Source organism: Eucyclogobius newberryi, unplaced genomic scaffold (assembly GCF_026437365.1).
Source record: "Eucyclogobius newberryi isolate DKJ021-1_F unplaced genomic scaffold, fEucNew1.0.hap1 SCAF_9, whole genome shotgun sequence".
Taxonomy (NCBI): domain Eukaryota; kingdom Metazoa; phylum Chordata; class Actinopteri; order Gobiiformes; family Gobiidae; genus Eucyclogobius; species Eucyclogobius newberryi.
Genome location: NW_027316532.1, coordinates 38373770 through 38393561, shown reverse-complemented (window position 1 = coordinate 38393561; position 19792 = coordinate 38373770). Strand labels below are relative to the sequence as shown.

General features: G+C 42.8%; 3 protein-coding genes across 4 annotated transcripts in view; 2 read left to right on the top strand and 1 right to left on the bottom strand.

The window, feature by feature from the left end:
- Nucleotides 1-3679, top strand: part of sh3rf1 (SH3 domain containing ring finger 1) — a 45838-nt gene extending 42159 nt beyond the window's left edge. Inside the window, exon 11 of the mRNA XM_072438206.1 lies at nt 347-3679. Within this exon, the coding sequence (XP_072294307.1) occupies nt 347-515 (169 nt within the window). The 3' untranslated portion in view covers nt 516-3679. The remainder of the gene's footprint in view (nt 1-346) is intronic.
- Nucleotides 1-19792, bottom strand: part of palld (palladin, cytoskeletal associated protein) — a 457154-nt gene that overhangs the window by 372540 nt on the left and 64822 nt on the right. For both annotated transcript variants that reach the window (XM_072439450.1, XM_072439451.1), the window contains 6 exons: nt 19353-19441; nt 18266-18398; nt 16589-16796; nt 16002-16167; nt 15642-15775; nt 13911-15099 (listed from right to left, as the gene is read on the bottom strand). In XM_072439450.1, the coding sequence (XP_072295551.1) occupies nt 14939-15099; nt 15642-15775; nt 16002-16167; nt 16589-16796; nt 18266-18398; nt 19353-19441 (891 nt within the window). In that variant the 3' untranslated portion in view covers nt 13911-14938. Of the gene's footprint in view, nt 1-13910; nt 15100-15641; nt 15776-16001; nt 16168-16588; nt 16797-18265; nt 18399-19352; nt 19442-19792 lie in introns of those variants that run through there.
- Nucleotides 10134-12901, top strand: cbr4 (carbonyl reductase 4). The gene is made up of 6 exons (XM_072438520.1): nt 10134-10242; nt 10694-10841; nt 11554-11674; nt 11766-11902; nt 12329-12463; nt 12718-12901. Exons 2-6 carry the CDS (start codon nt 10697-10699, stop codon nt 12891-12893), a joined length of 714 nt encoding a protein of 237 aa, XP_072294621.1. The 5' UTR covers nt 10134-10242; nt 10694-10696; the 3' UTR covers nt 12894-12901.

Genomic DNA, 19792 nt, shown 5'->3' with positions numbered 1-19792 from the left:
ATTCCAACAGCAATAAAGCAACAGCAATTAAAGCAATTTGGAATATTGGAATTTGAAGAGATTTAAAAAATCGTTCCCAATTTTAGGTAAAAGATTGGCCTGATCAATCGCTCTCATTTCAATTTTGCTTTCACAAAATATGAATGAAAAGCCTAGAAGTATTTTCAAAGGAAAGTGAGAGGACCAGTGTGGAGACACGGGTCTTACATTTGGTGGTACAGATCCTCCAGAGTTGGTTTCGTGTCATTGTTGTCCGCTCTGCCCTGCGCACTGAAACTGTAACTCGACCCTGCTGATGTCAGCCTTTGTTGCGGCTCACTGTGTTTGTGGCTCTGTCCCGGGGCAGGTACCGCGTGGTGGTGTCGTACCCGCCCCAGAGCGAGGCCGAGCTGGAGCTGAAGGAGGGCGACATCGTGTTCGTGCACCGTAAGAGGGAGGACGGCTGGTTTAAAGGCACTCTGCAGAGAAACGGGAGGACAGGCCTGTTCCCTGGCAGCTTTGTGGACATCATCTAATACTTTATAAAATGGGACGAATAAACACTGGCAGTGGACAGCGAGATGAGCCTCAGGAGAAATGTCATTATAACTGGGTATTATTAGATCGCTCTATAGATGTGATTGGAGCTGGTTCTTAGTTCGCAAAATCCTTAAAACGACCTCATTGGATGTCACAGGTCGATATTTTTCCTGCTGCTGAGGCAAAAATGTGACTCTCTGTCACGGTAGAAACTGCATCCGGAAGTCATTTATGGTCCAATGGGGGAGAACGACCTGAATCTGAACATGTAACAAAGACAGAGCGGTCAAGGCTCTAACTCTAATCTCGCTCGGAGCAGTTTAAGTTCTAGCTTCTCTGACCAGCGCCTTCAGATTGAAAATGGCTTCCGAATGCAGTCATAACGCCTGATGTCTTACCTTTAAAACCTCTCCTCCCATGGACCCCTCCTGGACAAATGAGGGATTGCACCGACCCCCTCTCTATCTTGAAACAAAAAACGATAAGCAATTTGATCTTTGTGTGAATCCCTCATGACACAATCTTAATACCTTGTTCATCTTGACATTTTTCCCTTCTCACTCTCGTCTCGTGCCCGATCCGACTGACCCAAGTCGGACTTTTGCTTGTGAATAGCCCTCTAGTGGCATACTATGAAATCGCTGCAGAGAAGAACACTTTCTTATGAATCAAAAGCACAGATGAGGAGCGCACACATTGCTCATGAACCTTTTTTTTTTCAGTTTATTTATATCTTTGTAACAGCTGTTTAAATGTGTGCCTTTTACTGTCCCTCACTTTATTGTACATAATTAGTCCTAAAATTCCCAGTATCAATTCTAGATATCGTAATACACCTTATTAACTTATTTGATAGATCAACCTTTTCTAGTACATGGGGATAAGCTGGCAATGCCTTATATGCTCTATTTCGATGCATTTCTGTTGCTCTCAGCGTCATGATGCATCACACAAGAACAAATGGACTTTCCAGTCACTTTTTGTGCCAGTTTTTAAAAGGCATTACTCGCCCCAAGGATCTGCAATTCACCGCCACGTGAACATTGCTCATCTAAACTGTATCCACGGGCCATTTCTTCATCCAGTTGCCTTTTACCCCTTGTTCTGGCAGGAGTTGGGGCATAAGGACTGTTATCTCAGATCAAGCTACACGCGGGATATGAAGTTTTGTTAAATGGAACAAAAAAAAGAAGTTTGACGTCACAAACACTCCAAAACTGCAGTCGGACGTTGCTTATTTTGTACATGGTTTTGTATTTAATGACCAGAGTAGCTGCTCCTTTTCTAAACGCTCACAAGACTTTAAGAGAGGATGATATTTCTAATTATAAAAGACTTAAAATTGTGACCACGTGTCTAACATGCGACTCGGACGTGTTTTCTGACCATCAGAACCTCTTCAGCCGTTTGGACCATCAGCTTCACCTCTGCACACGAGGACAGAAGTTCAGTTTGTGATGGGACAAAAAAAGAATCCTAATTCCTTTCTCTAAATTCTGAACCCTGCTCCAAACTACCAGCTTTTACCGACTGAAAACCTCTCGATTAAAATCAGATAATTGCCCCTAGTTTCAATAAATAGCTGCAGTTTTGGCGGTTCTGTAATGATATTTTAACAATGAACCAGGAATGTGCTAAATTGTGCCTGTAAAAAAAACAAATCTGTGATAAAGGGGCAGAAATATGACTTTACTCTTGCCTGGGAGACGACACTAGATGTTTCTGTGTCTTTTTCAGGTCTTTTTAATCGTTTTCATTAGAGACAATAAGCACGTCCAAAACAATGGCGATATTATCAGTGTTTAAATCCATCTCCCAGCTCTTTTTCGTCACCATTTGGCCCTTTCTCAAACCAGCGCAGACACTTTTCATCATATAGTTCTGGATTTAGAGCGACTTCTCGTGCGTCAGAAAACACGTGCGTCACAGTTTGTTGAAGGTGGTCGTAATCTTATGGCTTCTTTTCCACAACACATTTTGCTGCTTGTAGAACAACACAAGACTCTTCACTCATTCCGATTGTGACTTAAGGCAATAAAAGCGATCTAAAGCACATTATAATTGCCTGTAGGAACATATCACTATCACTCCATTGGAAGAGCTGTGTCGAACTCAAAAAAGAAAAAGAAAAACTTTGACCCCTTTGACTTTTGGGCTGTACATTTTAGTCTATACAAATTTTTTAAATGTGTTGTTCATGACTTGAATTTCCGTACGTTTTCTTTGTATTTGAGGGGTTATGTAGTTGTGGTGCTTAAAGTTTAATAAATATATAGTTAGATTAGATTATATATTGAGAACGCTATAGAAGATAAAGTTTCTAGAATCACAATATGCACAGATGTTACTTTTACTTGGCCAAATTTGAAAATATGTGTATATCAAACGTAGAATATTGTGCGAAAAGTCACTATTTCAGTTGTTTAAATCTAAAGCATACATTTGTGGAGTACACGCACAAACCACTCTGCCACTTTACTCTTAATATTCAAATAAAAGCAACATAAACATTGAAAAGAGCTAGAAATGTTTTGAGTTTTGTACATCTACAAAACCAAGTCTACAACGGTTTAAGTTTAACCACTGAAATAATCTTATCCACAATATTCCAGTTTATTATTAATTTAAATTGAGATTGTTTTCTCTTTATCTCTTCTATTCTCTTTGTGCCAATCTGGACATGTCACATCAGGAGAGCCAGCGTTACTTTGTTAGAAAAGGGGACCACTGTGTAACTGACCGACTGCTGGACATTCTGTGTGTGGCATTTGGAGCGTGGACGGTACAAATCACTGCTTTTCTATTTGAGTTTATTGTTAGAAATATGTTGTCGTCTTTCTTGGCAGTCACCACACAAGCTCAGGCTCAAACCGTGTCTTTTCATTTCACTCTGAAGCCTTCGATTCACAAAATGCACTACCATTTCTACAAAGACTGAACTTTTGCATTTGCTGCACATTTGACCCGTTCAACAGTTTAAACCGTTTTCCTCTTGCCAAGGTGACTTACTTGATTTTGTTATGTTGTTGGTGTTTAATTGTCTAAAATGGTGAAATGATTTGACTTATTTGGCACAAGTCATGTGAAAACATTTTGAAGTATTTGAGGGAATAGCACAATTTGTAAAATTCTCTATAAACAATAAAATCAAATTGTTTCCGGGGTCATTGTCATAATGTATTGGACTGTGTGTTTGCTCATCTTAAGGGTTTATGTTGGATGTGTTTACCACCTTTTCAATGGTGGAAATAATCAACATCTCTACAAAAAAGTACAATGTAATGTGCAGGTTTTGCTGCAAATACATGTTTTGAAATTGGATACAGTTTAAACACATTAACAGATTTGATAGCAATTAATTGTGGAGTAATGTGAAGTTGTTTCTAACTTCAACCACTAAAGTTCAAATCCCATTTAGACATTTTATAAATATATACAGAAGAGAGACATGTGGCATGCATTTTATTATTATTATATAAATGCTATATATTGCTATAATTTGAGTGAATGGCATTCCAATAGGGGTTTCAGAACTAGAAATTAGGACTGTTACCAAAGCCATCCATCCATCCATCCATCTTCTGCCGCTTTATCCGGGGCCGGGTCGCGGGGGCAGCAGTCTGAGCAGGGACTCCCAGACTTCCTTCTCCCCAGACACTTCCTCTAACTCCTCCGGGGGGATCCCGAGGCGTTCCTAGGCCAGCCGAGAGACAGTCTCTCCAGCGTGTCCTGGGTCTTCCCCGGGGCCTCTTCCCGGTGGGACATGCCTGAAACACCTCCCGAGGGAGGCGCCCAGGAGGCATCCGGAACAGATGCCCGAGCCACCTCAGCTGGCTCCTCTCGACGTGGAGGAGCAGCGGCTCTACTCCGAGCTCCCCCCGTGTGGCCGAGCTCCTCACCTTATCTCTAAGGGAGCGCCCAGCCACACGGCGGAGGAAACTCATTTCGACCGCTTGTATCCGCGATCTTGTTCTTTCGGTCACTACCCAAAGCTCATGACCATAGGTGAGGTCAGAACGTAGACCGACCGGTAAATAGAGAGCTTTGCCTTTCGGCTCAGCTCCCTCTTTACCACAACGGTCCGATGCAGCGACTGCATCACTGCAGCCGCTGCACCGATCCGCCTGTCGATCTCACGCTCCATCCTTCCCTCACTCGTGAACAAGACCCCGAGATACTTGAACTCCTCCACTTGGGGCAAGGACACCCCACCCACCTGGAGAGGGCAAGCCACCTTTTTCCGGTCGAGAACCATGGCCTCGGATTTGGAGGTGCTGATTCTCATCCCAGCCGCTTCACACTCGGCTGCAAACCGTCCCAGTGCATGTTGCAGGTCCGGGTTTGATGGAGCCATCAGGACAACATCGTCTGCAAACAGCAGAGATGAGATCCTGTGGTCCCCAAACCGGACACCCTCCGACCCCTGACCACACCCTCCGACCCCTGACTGCGCCTAGAAATTCTGTCCATAATAACAATGAACAGAACCGGTGACAAAGGGCAGCCCTGGCGGAGTCCAACATGCACTGGGAACAGGTCTGACTTACTGCCTGCAATGCGAACACAGCTCCTGCTCCGGTCAGACAGGGACCGGACAGCCCTGAGCAAAGGGCCCCGGACCCCGTACCTTGGAATAGACCTTACCCGGGAGGCTGAGGAGTGTGATCCCTCTGTAGTTGGAACACACCCTCCGGTCCCCTTTCTTGAACAGAGGGACCACCACCCCGGTCTGCCAGTCCAGAGGCACGGTCCCCGAACGCCACGCGATGTTGCAGAGACGTGTCAACCAAGACAGTCCTACAACATCCAGATACTTTAGGTACTCAGGGCGGATCTCATCCACCCCCGGAGCCCTGCCACCGAGGAGTTTGCGAACAACCTCAGTGACTTCAGCTTGGGTGATGGATGAGCCAGCCTCCGAGTCCCCGGTCTCTACTTCCTCTTCGGAAGACGTGACTGAGGGATTAAGGAGATCCTCAAAGTATTCCTTCCACCGTCCGACGACATCCCCAGTCGAGGTCAGCAGGCCTCCACCCGCACCGTAAACGGTGTTGGTGAGGCACTGCTTCCCCCTCCTGAGGCGCCGGACGGTTTGCCAGAATTTCTTTGGTGCCGACCGATAGTCCTCCTCCTTGGCCTCCCCAAACTCCTTCCAGGCCCGGGTTTTTGCCTCTGCGACAGCTCGAGCCGCGGCTCGCTTGGCCTGCCGATACCCGTCGATGGCCTCCGGAGACCTACAAGCCAGAGTGGCCTGATAGGCCTCCTTCTTCAGTCTGACGGCATCCCTTACTTCCGGTGTCCACCACCGGGTTCGGGGGTTGCCGCCACGACAGGCACCGGAGACCTTGTGACCACAGCTCCGAGCAGCCGCATCAACAATGGAGGCGGAGAACATGGTCCACTCGGACTCAATGTCCCCAACCTCCCCCGGGACATGGGAGAAGCTCTCCCGGAGGTGCGAGTTGAATACCCTACTGACAGAGGGCTCCACTAGACGTTCCCAACAGACCCTCACAATGCGCTTGGGTCTGCCAAGTCTGTCCGGCTTCCTCCTCCGCCAGCGGATCCAACTCACCACCAGGTGGTGATCGGTTGACAACTCTGCCCCTCTCTTCACCCGAGTGTCCAAGACACGCGGCCGGAGGTCTGGTGACACGACAACAAAGTTGATCATTGACCTCCGGCCTAGGGTGTCCTGGTGCCATGTGCACTGATGGACACCCTTGTGCTTGAACATGGTGTTCGTTATGGACAATCCGTGGCTAGCACAGAAGTCCAATAACTGAACACCGCTCGGGTTCAGATCGGGGAAGCCGTTCTTCCCGATCACCCCAAGAAGGCCGGGTACTCTGCACTGCTGTTCGGCCCGTAGGCCGCCACAAACAGTGAGAGACCTGTCCCCCACCCGAAGGCGGAGGGACGCGACCCTCTCGTTCACCGGGGTAAACTCCAACACGTGGCGGCTGAGCTGAGGGGCTATCAGCAAGCCCACACCAGCCCGCCGCCTCTCCCCGCGGGCAACACCAGAGAAGTGGAGCGTCCAGCCGCTCTCGAGGAGATGGTTCCAGAGCCCAAACTGTGCATGGAGGTGAGGCCGACTATATGTAGTCGATATCGCTCAACCTCCCGCACAAGCTCAGGCTCTTTCCCACCCAGTGAGGTGACATTCCATGTCCCCAGAGTTAGTCTCTGTGTCTGGAGATCTGGTCGCCGAGGCCCCTGCCGTCGACTGCCGCCCAGATCTCTCTGCACCGGCCCCTTATGGATCCTCCTGTGGGTGGTGGGCCCATGGGAGGGCGGCCCCACGTCGCTCTTTCAGGCCCCACGTCGCTCTTTCAGGCCGGGTCTTACCCCGTGGGGTAAGACCCGGCCACCAGGCGCTCGCCATGGAGCACCCATCACAGGCCTGGCTCCAGGATGGGGCCCCGGTGACGCCGATCCGGGCGACGTAAACTGCCTTGTTCGTGTTGTCATCATAGAGGGCTTCTGAACCGATCTTTGTCTGACCCGTCACCTAGGACCTGTTTGCCTTGGGAGACCCTACCAGGGGCATGAAGCCCCGACAACATAGCTCCCGGGATCATTCGGGCACTCAAACCCCTCCACCACGTTAAGGTGTCGGTTCAAGGAGAGGTGAATTACCAAAGCAATTAATAAAATATAACTTAAAATATCTTCTATCTTTTGAATGGTGAAAAGTCCTCAAAATGTCGCCTATAACTGAAAGATTAAACCCACAGAAACACAAACCATTGGAGGGCGCCGCCATGAGACCTTTAGTTTGTTTTCATTCAACCTGAAAAGACTTTTAAAACACATATGATTTATATCATCATATAAATATATATATTTATATGATGATATGTATATCTCTGGTGCGGTGACCGCTACTGTAAAGGACACAGGCCATAATGAAAAGTGCTCTGTAGATCCACATGTGGGCTGTGTATATGTGGTTAAGGGAGAGGAGGAGGTGAGGCTGCTCCGCCCGTTCATCCTGGGACGTTCTGATCCGAGCTGACAGGCACAGAAGAGGTCAGAGGTCATCCTCTGCAGAGCACGCCAATATCCAAACAGCAAACCTTGTTCTTACCAGGCATTTACTGTAAGAGGCTGATGTTACAGCAAACCTTCAGAAAACATCTCCACCCACATCATATCCTCCATATTCATGTCCTCTTTCTTTTCATCCATGAGTCTTTTTTGTCCTGACCTTAAATTCCATAATCTATTCTTTGTCCATCCAACACGAGCACTGAAGAAGCCTTTTGTGCCTAATATTCAATATCTAAGCAGAACATTCCCATTTTTTGACCTCAAAAACACTTTCAAAGTAACTTAAGTTCAACTAAACTCTAAATACTGTATGTGTTGTGCTAAAATTATAACGCATACAATGATTTGCAAATGGTTGATCCAGCTACAATAGCATTATTTTACAGTATTTTACAGTATTAATTCAGCATATTTAAAGTCCATACTTTCGGTGACTCTGGCTTACCTGACCATGTCAAAAACAATACAGAGATTGTGTCTCTACTTTCTCTTGCCCTTCACAGTCCTTCGGCTCCAATTTACCTGGAAGTAATAAGTTACAGTGCAGTTTACAAGAACATAAAAGTGGATTTATGCAGCTGTAAAAAAAATAAACAGTGGATGGCTTTTTGTCCAAAGTTTTATTGGTAAGTACTTTATAAACTCAAGGTTGAGAGTTTCCTCAGTTTGTTTGAATTTGGGGCGTCATGGCGACAGAGTGACCAGGCTGTTGACTTTACTGCTCTGAACATGAGATAAGATGCATTTCGAGTCAGGTTTAGATAGACGTCTGATATCCTCAGGATTAATGAGGCCGAAATGACAGTAATTAGACAGTTTTATGGAGGATATGTTTGTTTTCATACGAATATAGATTTCCATATATTCAACTGAAAGCAATTAGCCTTAAGTATGTGACGTGGCTTTGTTTGAGCAATACTTCTTTAGCAAATGTAGAAGTAGTAGTAATATAAATGAAAAGCTTAGGTAACTCAGTATTGCAGGGTTAGTGCCTCATGTTTAACCCTGGTTTAGCAGTGAAAAGGCTGTTCCACTGGGCAGAGGCAGTCGCCCTGTTCTGAGGGTCACACACTGTATGTTCTGAGTAAATGTCTGTAAATGAAGACTGAACACACATATAAAGTATTGTCATTAGTTCTAAAATGTATTCCCCTTATAATCTGAAGATTGCTGTATAATCTTCTCTCCAATCAGTGCATATTATAGTGTCTTTGAGGAGGACACTCCACCTCCTTTGTCTTTGTGTTCTCAAATATAAAGTGTATATCACAAGTTAGACTGCTAAAACTTTTTGCATATTTGCCCCCAATTTGACCATTTTGGTTACGATTCTAATTTTAAACCCGACAATCAAGATCAGATCAACGTTAGTAACCATTTAGTAAACAAGAGCCAAAAGCCATTTAAATTAAACGATAGTAATAATTTGATAAATAATCATATCTGACAACACATTTATTTTCTGAAAGGATTGTATAAATTGTCATAAAAAATAGTCATGTGTGTAAAGTGTCCCTGCATGTTATTGATGGCAAAGACAAAGATACCTTTTTAGAACACAGCATGACTTACTGCTAATTTCCACAAATATTCCACAACTTTGCTTATCAAACTGCCACTTAACTGATGTAAAATTACGATATAAATATTTACCACCAAAACAAAGTCATATTTAGAAAAACACGAGACAATGAATCATTTGCACTTCAAAGTTAAAATAGCTTTAGCTCTCTGTTGGTTGCAGGTAAACTTGAATATAATTGTGTTGTATCTTCTTTACATAAGTGTTTTTCACACATCAGTAAAGCTAAATGACTCCTGCAGGTCAGAGTCCAGCCTCCCTCTTTCTTAGTTTACAGTGCACATTTTGGGGCCCATATGGTGTTTTGAAGGGGCTAAAGTAAGATTTACGCTCAAGGAGGTCACAAGTCCAGTCAGACTCAGGTTGTGAAAGTGATTTAACATTTGCAAATCGATTCTGTTTCTGCTGATGGATTGACCAGGTGCAAAGAGCCAGGGCCACCTACTTCTAACATCACTCAGCAGTCTGTACACTCTGTAAAGATGTTTTCCCACTGAGAATAATGACATAAAACACAATCAGGGGAATACATGAGTGCAATGGACATGGGCTATTTCTGCAGGGACTGCAGGGAAATCTGGCTTGCATGTGTCTTTTATATTAATAGACGTCTTAAGGAAGTAGACTCAGGAGAACACTTAACCATAACAAGTGCATTAATGGAGGAGAAAGCATAGCCTGTATCAAAAGGTTTAATTACCAGAAGTATCTACTATAGTATTGTTTGACATTTTTACCCCTTGACATAATGCTTACCAGATTTAACAGACACAATGGGATAGTTTTGGTTGTAAAGTGTTAAAATATTATAAACTTTTTTTTTCAATCAAATAATAATAAAATAGAAAATTAATAATGAACCATGCACAAAAGCTGGCGTCCCTCATGAGGAGTTTTATGACTTATTCTATTTAAAAGCGTTACAGTGGGTGGAGAGCTCCCTCTAGCGGCTGATGCGGAGTAACGCAACAACACAGAAGAAAGATGGCGGCGCCCGCACAAACGGCGGCTTCTTCTGGATCTTTATTTTGATAAAACTTCAAGATACGCTTTTTTTTTAAGGACAAGACGTGGTAAGTGGATAGGTAACAATCGAAAGTATTGCCGGTTATGTTATGTTCATTTAAACTCGTAAAATGTTGAAAAATTAAAAAAAATATTTGACCTTAAAAGCAGCGAAGTGAGGTGCAGCAAATAATAGCACAAATAGTAATATTATACGGTTTAGTGAAAAGGGTTTTTAACATTATAACATTGTTCATCATCATTAGTTTACTCAGTTGTATTTAGATTAATTCATGCATGTTTGAGTTATCCTGTATTGCCCTGCATCAGAGGCTCCCATGTCTTTTATTGAGCTGTTTTAGATCAGTTTTGTTAAATAATGTAAAATAACTATATGTTATAGTTTAGTAATAAGTACTATAAAAAGCAGTTAAGTCTCCTTCAAGCTGCTCTAGTCAATTGATTTGAATTGCATTGATCTGGTGTTTTGTGTGGTGGTTTGTGTGTTTTGTGTGTTTTGCATGTCCTCAGGTGATGTCCCGGTTGGCGGTGGTCTGCGGTGGTTCACGGGGCATAGGGAAGGCCGTGTCCCGGCTCCTGGCTCAGAAGGGCTGCAGGGTGGCTGTCCTGTCCAGGAGTGAAGACGCTGCTCGGGACACGGTGGCTGCTTTACCTGGAGGTACCTCTACACCACAAGAGCAGACTGGGCTGCTTTATGAGAGTATTTATCTTATTTGGCAACAGCTCATGGTAATGGGTCAAATGAAAATAATGAATTTCCCTCACAAAGAATAAATAAAATCGCAGCACACATTGTTTCAAAATAATATTACTCAAGCAAGTATAATGTAATGGCCCAAATACTCAGTTAAGTGCAAGAAGTGCACAATGGTCAACTCTCTATGGACAGCGAGGTTCAGGTTGTAAGGGGGAAAAAGGGAACCTCTTTTTAAACATAAATAATGGTTTAAGGTATTATTTGCTTAATGAAGACATAAATGTAAATATGCCAGATTAAATTGAACTGAGTATATGTAATGGAATAATATAACACTGTCAAATGGTCTGAGCGTTTCACTTGAATGAAACAGAACTGCACAGCTTTAAACCCAACATTTTAGCTTTACTGAACCAGGAAAGCTCCAATGAGATCCAAGTTCTCCAGCTGCAGTTGCCTTTGGGAAACCAGCGTTCCCAGAGGAAGTGCAGTGGAACATGCAGGCTCTTCTCAGAATGTGCCATTCAGTCCGGGAATCAAACCGAAGACCTTCCTCTGTATTAGATGGGGCCAGTTCAATCTATAAGAGTTAGTTTTCCTGTTTCGTTTCTATATTTCTTCTGTGAACAATTTTGCCATAATAAATTGTCATTATTTTTGTTTTTGTTGGCAGATGGACATGTTTCTTTTAGTTGTGATGTCTCCAAGGACCAAGATGTGCAGAAAACATTTGGAGCTATCCAGAAAAACTGTGGAAACATAACTTATCTTGTGAATGCAGCTGGTATCAATTTGTAAGTATGAACTCTGGCATATATATATTTTTTTACACAGTAATACCAGCCTAGTCTTTAAAAATGACTGTTATGTTTTCTGCTACTCTAGAGATGCCTTGTTACTGAGGACCCGCCCTGAGGACATGGTCGCAGTGCTCCACACAAACCTGCTGGGCTCCATGTTGACCTGCAGGGCGGCGCTGAGGAGCATGCTGCACTCCAAAGACGCAGCTATAGTCAACATAGGTACTACTGTCAACTGCTCTGTGGGGATTCTATTCAAGCACCAGAGGGCAGCACAGATTCACAGACTTTATTCATGGGTTTCAGGCGTAGAGTCCTTCTTAATTTGTTATAACAATAACACACTCTGAATTGAAATATTATACATTTGGAATAAGGAAAGGTCTTCACAAAATCCTTCAAATCAGGAAGGAATCATTTGCCAAAACCCATGAAATGTTTAACAGTTTAAATACAAATCAAAAACTTAATCATCTTTGTAAAGTATCTGATTGCTTCGCCTGTATGAAGACAATGGAACGACCAGGATTTTATAGAAATAATGATTATGGTGAAATTATAAAATTTAAAGCACTCAAAATAAAGTTATAAAATGATTGATTATGGAATTCAATATGATAATGTGATTTTATATTTGTATTTTCTCAGGTTCAGTAGTGGGTCTAAAAGGAAACGCTGGTCAGAGCTTGTACAGTGCCAGTAAAGCCGGACTCGAGGGCTTCACACGCTCTTTAGCCAAAGAAGTCGCCTCTCGCCAAATCCGGGTCAATCTACTGGCCCCAGGTACAACACAGAATCTCCTCCTTTAGAGCTTTAACCTCACAACATTCACAAATGACATCCGTAGTGTTAAATTGAGATGTAAGGCTCCTCCTGCCTCTGTCAGCACGGATCTGACCAACACTGTCTGTCACTGATACTGATGGGTCTGTTTGAAGTGTTGTGGGGCCAGAGTATTGAACCACAGATCTGTTGTACAGCGGTCACTACCATCTGTGTCACTGTTGCCAACTGTCTACATATTCATTACATTTCAGGCTTCATCCGGACTGACATGACGGCTGGAGTGACAGACGACAGGGTGCGCTCTGTCCCACTGGGCAGATTTGGGGAGCCGGAGGAAGTGGCCCGAGCAGCACTTTTCCTCCTGGAGTCTCCTTACGTCACAGGACAAGTGCTGGTGGTGGATGGAGGGCTGCAGTTGGCGATGTAAAGGACCTCGCTGAATTTGGACAACATCAATATTTAGTCACGGTTTCAGACTGTGACTGTTCACATGGTTCTATCATCGACTTAACTGCTGACCGGCTGCTGACCGTGCCTGTACGCAGACAATGGGACAACCATGATTTGACTGAAAGCAGAAAATAAATCAAACAAGTAATGTTATTTATAAAGTGGATTATTATTATTTAATTTAATCTATAGATATGATTTATTGTGCCTTTTTGTATGGATTGTATGAAGTTTGGATCTGAAAATGACCTACACTGTATGATACTAGACATTGTTCTGTTTGAAGTGTCTTAGAACCACTAGACTTCTTGTTATGTGGCGCTCACTCTACCGCCTGTGTCACTGTCCACAACTGTTCACAGATTTACTTGGTGAGGAAAGAAGAGATTATGCTTATGCGCATAATCTCTTCTTTACCCCCTATGACCGCCCACTCTACCTGCGATTATTTAAACAAGTGTTCTGTAGTTTTGAACAGTCAATAGATCCATTTATTAAGCCATTTTAGATCAATACTGTCATTTACAATAAACAAACTGTAAAATAATAATCTATGTATGTTACAGTTTAATACTAACAATAACAAGCTGATGATCAAACTTATAGTAGAATGTGATATCGCACTGAGACCAGGGGCCGCTGCCTTTTCAGGTTTAATTAAATCAGTTAAACATTATAGGCCAGTACAATGTTTCCATGTCATTTGCCTTGAACAAATGTATTGACTTTGACTCGCAGCAGTATTTTCACAATTTGAGTTCATTTTGTTGAAGATGGTGAAGTCTTGTCCATGTAAAAAACATAATGCTCTATTACTCTAAGTCTATATCAACTTTTATAGCCTAAAATAACATACACAGGTGACTATGAGCAGTTTTTACTTGAGGCAACTTTGTCTGTTACAGAAGTGACCGAAATACAGAAATGTAAAAAAAAAAAAACTAAACCTTTTATTTCAGTATTTTTATTTTTTACTGATTGCATTTTTGTGTACTTTTTATACATTTTCAACCATCCTTTGTGCCTAATCTCTATGAAAACAAACACATTATAGCACCGTACAATGTCTTTGCACTTCTTCCAAGTCCGAGTGCCGCAATGTTTCTAAACACATGAAAAAAAGTAGAATGTCCAGCAAAGACGAGACATTTGCATTCAAAGTGATTTAAGGCAATACACAGAGTTATAAAACATGATACAGAACTGTGAACAAAAGCTAGCGGATATAACCTATTTTTATGGGAAAGTAAATTGTCTACATACAAAAATAAAATGGTAATGTGACAAACATCCACAGTTTGAGTGTCACTTACACGACAAATACAAATAAGAACTAAACCATACTTTCTCCCACATTTTCCCAACATAACACAGTCACATATTGTAGCTTCACTGTTGACGTCCGTTACAACAAAGGCCATTTCTATCACATTCCTTCACCCTAAAGAAACAATACACTTTACAAATTGCCTTATTTCCCTTGCAATCTTTCTTTTACCAACCATATTAATTCCTTCAAAGTTATAATAAAAAATCCTATTGTTTTTAAGGCCCGGCCTCCAACATCAATGCTACTGTGTGAGCCAATACTGACTGTCTGTCGTAAGATACTAAAATGCTACACAATATTGAAACTAAATCTTTCTCAAACGTCGTGTTATCATTTTAAAAGCTTCCTACATGGTGGCTGGTGATATAGATCAGAATTTGTAAAACTGTGTTTGCAATTGGCACTACCGGTATATACTGTAATACATGAAGTTTAATAGGCACTTGAGGCAACCTTTTGTAGTGAGTTAAGGTCCAGTTAATGTAATAAGGCGAAGGGAGACTCTAGATAAAATATTTCATCAGTATAAACAGTAAAACCTCATTTTCCGCCGTTCACTTTGTCATTTATAGCAGTCTGTTTTGACAAAGTTACTTCCCGACCCACTTCTCGTTGACGTAAAAGTATCTGAGTGCAGGACGTGGGGAAATGTTACATTTAAAGGGTTTTCTAGTGTTTCTCTTGTTGCGTCTCTACAGGTCGTCGCTCTCGATCAGACCACCAGGGGGCAGTGGAGAGGACTCCGGGAAAAACGCGGCCTTCACGTCCAGACCTCGCTCCGTCAAAGCGGCGTAGCGGCTGGTCGAGGGCCGCACTTTCTTTGGCTTTGGGAGGTTGGGCTGCTGCCACTGAGCTGCAGGACAGAGAATGAGAAGCATTATTATTTATCATCACATTGATTTGTACGATGAGGGCCACTGGGGGCCACTGGGGGCCACTGGGGCCTTCAGACTTTATCTCCATCATTTTATCAGATTTGATCAAACCCCCTGGGCAAGTAAAACATGAAAATAAGCCCAAATTTGGCTCTGAAAGATGAAATGTGAAAACCCAACAAATGACAAATCCACTGTCTAGCCCAGTCCTGTACAGAGATATACATTACATATACATTCAACTTTACAATTAACTACAGTATTCACACTCATCTTGCAGATTTATCACTCACTTACTCACTTATATTTAACAAAGAAAATCTAGCTTGTGAGCACTTATACTTAAAATTGGGGGTCATTTTAGGTGTTTTAGGAAAAGTAGAACTTCTTGATCAGGGTTTAAAATACAATAGGCCCAAATTTCTGTACATTTTCATCATTTTGATCTATATCAGTCTAATTACTCAAAACATCTCATGTCGTTACTGCATTAATGTCTTTTAAAGCCGCTCATACTCACTGTGCACGTCGAGTCGAGCGGTGCTGGAGACGATCCCGGCTTCGTTCTTAGCTGACACCGTGTACCAACCCGCGTCCTCCTTCAGAGCCGGCTGGATGATCATGCACAGGTAACCACAGTTATCCTGGTGCATGCTGGGAGAAGAACATAAGGTGTCAATTTTGAAGTTCAAAGTCAGTCCATTTTTCAGTTATTCTTCAGTTATTTCAGTCTCCGTCATCCATTTCATTGTCATTGCTTTTTTTGTTGCAGCCGAAAGTACATTTCACAGCTTTTATCTCCATTGTTGGTGTTTATGTCCTGGATGCATCGTTTTAATGACATATGCTTGAACTTGTAGAGTGAGTGTTCAGCCAGTACCTGATTCTCTCTGTGTTGTGGGTGAAAGAGTCATTCTCTCGCTTCCAGAAGATTTGAGGATACGGGACCCCGGTGACGCGGCACTCCATGCGGACGGGATGTCCCTCTGCCACACTCGTGTTCTGCAACTTCTCCACAAAGGAGGGCGCTTTGTGCATCTCTTTGGCTGTGGACGGAAGGATTATTAGCTTTGCACGCTTATGAATAAGAGATCAGGGCGTTTTAGAGCATCTGACTGACTCTTACATCATTGTGGGTCAGTGAATTTATAAAATGTTGGTATAATTTACTTCTTGATTAACCCTGGTTCAGCTACAAATTAATTCTGTCCTACCCAGATGTGAGTACTATGTGGAAACCTATTCATTTAAATCTACTAATCAAGTATCTAGTGATAATGTCATACTCCTAAATGGGGCAAAAGAGCAAATAGTTACAATATATTTACAGGTAAACAACGCATTTATACATTTTGACCCTTTATATCACTAACTAAACCCTTGAACTCGCTGTATTTTCTCCTAAATGTGAAATCCAGCCATACTCTTTCCTTCCAATCATTTTTAAATGTTCTTCTCTTCCTTTACCTGCCACGATGAGCTCCAGGTTGAAGGAGTTCTGCCCCGCCCGGTTGCTGGCGATGCAGGTGTAGATTCCGGCGTCGCGGCTGGTCACAGGCTCGATCACCAGAGAGTGCACCCCGTTCTCCCGCACCAGCATCTTATGGGCCGAGTCGGGGCGGATGGTCTGACCGTTCAGCTGCCACACCAGGTCCGGCGTGGGCAAACCACTCACCTACACCAGGGGAAACAACACAGCGTCACGCACCATGACATTTTATCACCTTCATTAAAGGCGTGTAATGATAATGCATCTCACGGTACGGTTTTCATTGCAGTGTTACAAAGATGTTGGACATATTGTAAAAATGATCCTTTTCCCTTTTAAAACGCCTTAAAAATCCTTTGCGACACATCATTACGGTCACATTCCAAAGAGCTATGATATAAAAGTGCAACGTAACAGTTATGGAGCAAAGGATCATGGTCTATCTGTGTTTTTGCTGCTGCTTTCTTGGATTCACTTGATATTAGTCGAGTCTTGGGAAAATGAAAGCTTAATGTGTTCTGTGTTTATGTGGTCGTCCCAGTGTCCCGGCGTCCATCATAAACATGGAGTGAAAACAGCTCATATTTGATCGAGTGCACAGAATCAGAGCCCGTCTGGATCAGGCCCAACACACTCAGGACATTTTCAGCTCGGTAAGTTTGGACGGCAGTAAACGATGTGAAAGAAATAATGACTAAAAATAGTGCATGTTTTTACCCTCCAACTTTGGCTCTGCAAGAGCAAAAAGAGGCACTTCATTTCAAAGTTATGAATCTGAAATAATCTAATACGACCCATACTAATGTTTAAAACTCCTTTCCAAACATTATTATTAGTAGTTGTTTGAGAGCTGCTTGTTTAGCTTTATTTTGAGTGCTTTAAAATATGGATAGCATCGCAATTCTATGTAAATGTTGCGAAAATTCAGTGCATTTACCACGCTTTGCTTCATAAGTATACATTTGGTCTGCTCACTTCTACCTACAAAGACCTTTTCTCTGAATGGGAGAAAAAACATGAAATGGAAACAGCAGCGTTTGGAGATGTCAAACCAGACGGTCTTTTATAGCAGATTAATTGCAGTTTTACAGCGTTTCAAATGGTTCAGTCGGTGCAAAACGGGGAAAACCAGGACAGAACAGAGCAAGACATTATTATAAAACAGAACACTGAATATTGTCTAAAAACTCTATTCTACTTAATCCATGAAAGTGGACACTTCTGCATGGAGTCCATTCAAAACAAAGACAATTGAAGAAACATTTTGTCTCTATAGAGTTTTATTGCTTGAAAGTGGATCCACAGAAAGGATTGTGTTTCTTGGAGCCTCCCTGGATGAAAGCAGTAGATTAAAAGGCACTGACTTCACTATAACTGTGATTTAGACTTCGGAGCCAAACCGCCAGACTCCTTTTTCTGTCTCCAAGGCTTTATTTCTTCTAACAAACGAGATGGGCAAATAAAAAAAGTGAATGTGGTCACTGTTTCACTAAAAACATCAGATACAAGTTGAAGCTTCCAATCTCAGAATAAAACTGGTAATAATAGAGCTACAGAACTGTTGTCCACTCGATCAATCAAACGTATTACTTATGTCTGCCGTCGTTTTCCTTCCCAAACTCAGTGGAATTGGACGTAATCCTTGTGTTTTGTACCTTGCAGTCCATCCTGCAGAGCCGCCCCTCCTGCACGATGAGGTCTCCTGGCGCCTGCAGGAAGTGAGGTCTGAAATGACGCTCCTGGATGTTGTCGTTCTCGTCTCCACTGTCTCTGGACCGCGACCTGGACCTGAGTCAAAGTTCGGATTAAGTCAGTCAAAGTGCCTTACAGAAGAGGGAAAGAGCATCACCAACACCATTTATCGTACAATTATCAACCGGTTGCTTTGCTCATTGATTTGAAATACATTCAGTTTCACTTTGGAAAGCCTAAATAAGATAAGATAAGATAAGATATTCCTTTCTTGTCCCACATGGGGAAATTTTATTGATGCAACGCAGGTAGATCCAGAGGTAGATACAGAAGAACACACACGATATATTGCTATAAGATTCAAATGCCACATATAATTGGAAAGTGAGCTACAATGCAAGAACAAACTCAGATTCTAGTTTATATTCTTCATTTCATAGTGGTTTGATTTCCTCCCCAAGCAATGAAATGTGTCTATAGTAAATCACATCTCACTCTTAGTACTTGTTCTGCCCATTTTATGGCACATTACAACAGATAACAAATATATAAACTCAACTAAACCCAGCTAAATGTACCTGAACGTAACTTAAACACATGCCTCACATCCTTGAAACACCGTTATGCAACAAATGCAACTTTCTGAGCTCTTTCTGACATCTCTGCTTGTAAAGCCTGGAACAACAATGACATCACTGTGGAGCTTGCACTGCACGCAATTAAGAGTTCGGGACGAGCTGATCGTTATCACCCTGAGTGTCTGACGGAGCGCTCCGATAACAGGATTATGACAGGGTAGAGCGTGTTTGCGAGGTAGATGTTCGTATTAGGCTTTAGGAGGGTGAGCGTTGCCTATAGAAGGTGAAAAAGCAAAGATGCAAGGAACTTATCTGATATTTTTATTATTCTACATTGTTGATGGATAACTGTGAATACCTTTCTGTTGATAAGTCTAGACCAGCGTTCGGCCACATACATTCAGATTAGTATAGAATAAACAGTAGCATAGCAGTTTAAACTTTAGTGCAGGAAACACATGAGTATGATCACCTGCGCATCTGTCCCGGTGTGGAGCGCTGGCTTCGTCCTCTCTGGGTCACAGCCTGCACCATCATCCGTCCTGTGCAGCTCACTCTGCCCTGAAAACCAAGAGCGCAAAAGTTTCAGACCAAAACCAACTGAGTTCTGACAGAGAGAGAAAGACTAGATCCTGGTTTGGTTCAGGTTCGGTCCAAATCAGAACATAAACGTTTCTCTAGGACAATACTAGGACTATGCCAGGACGGAGACAGGTCCAAACCAGGTCTAAACCGGGACGAGACCAGGGTCATGATGTGGTCCTGGTCCTTAAACTGCTTTGGCTCGACTCCAAACTCAAATGGGATCTGTCAGAGCAGCGACCTTTGACCTCATCAGGGCTTGGGTTACTTCCTGTCTCCCTTCACTCCCACTTCCTGTTCGGGCCATTATCTCGATACTCATCATTTGTC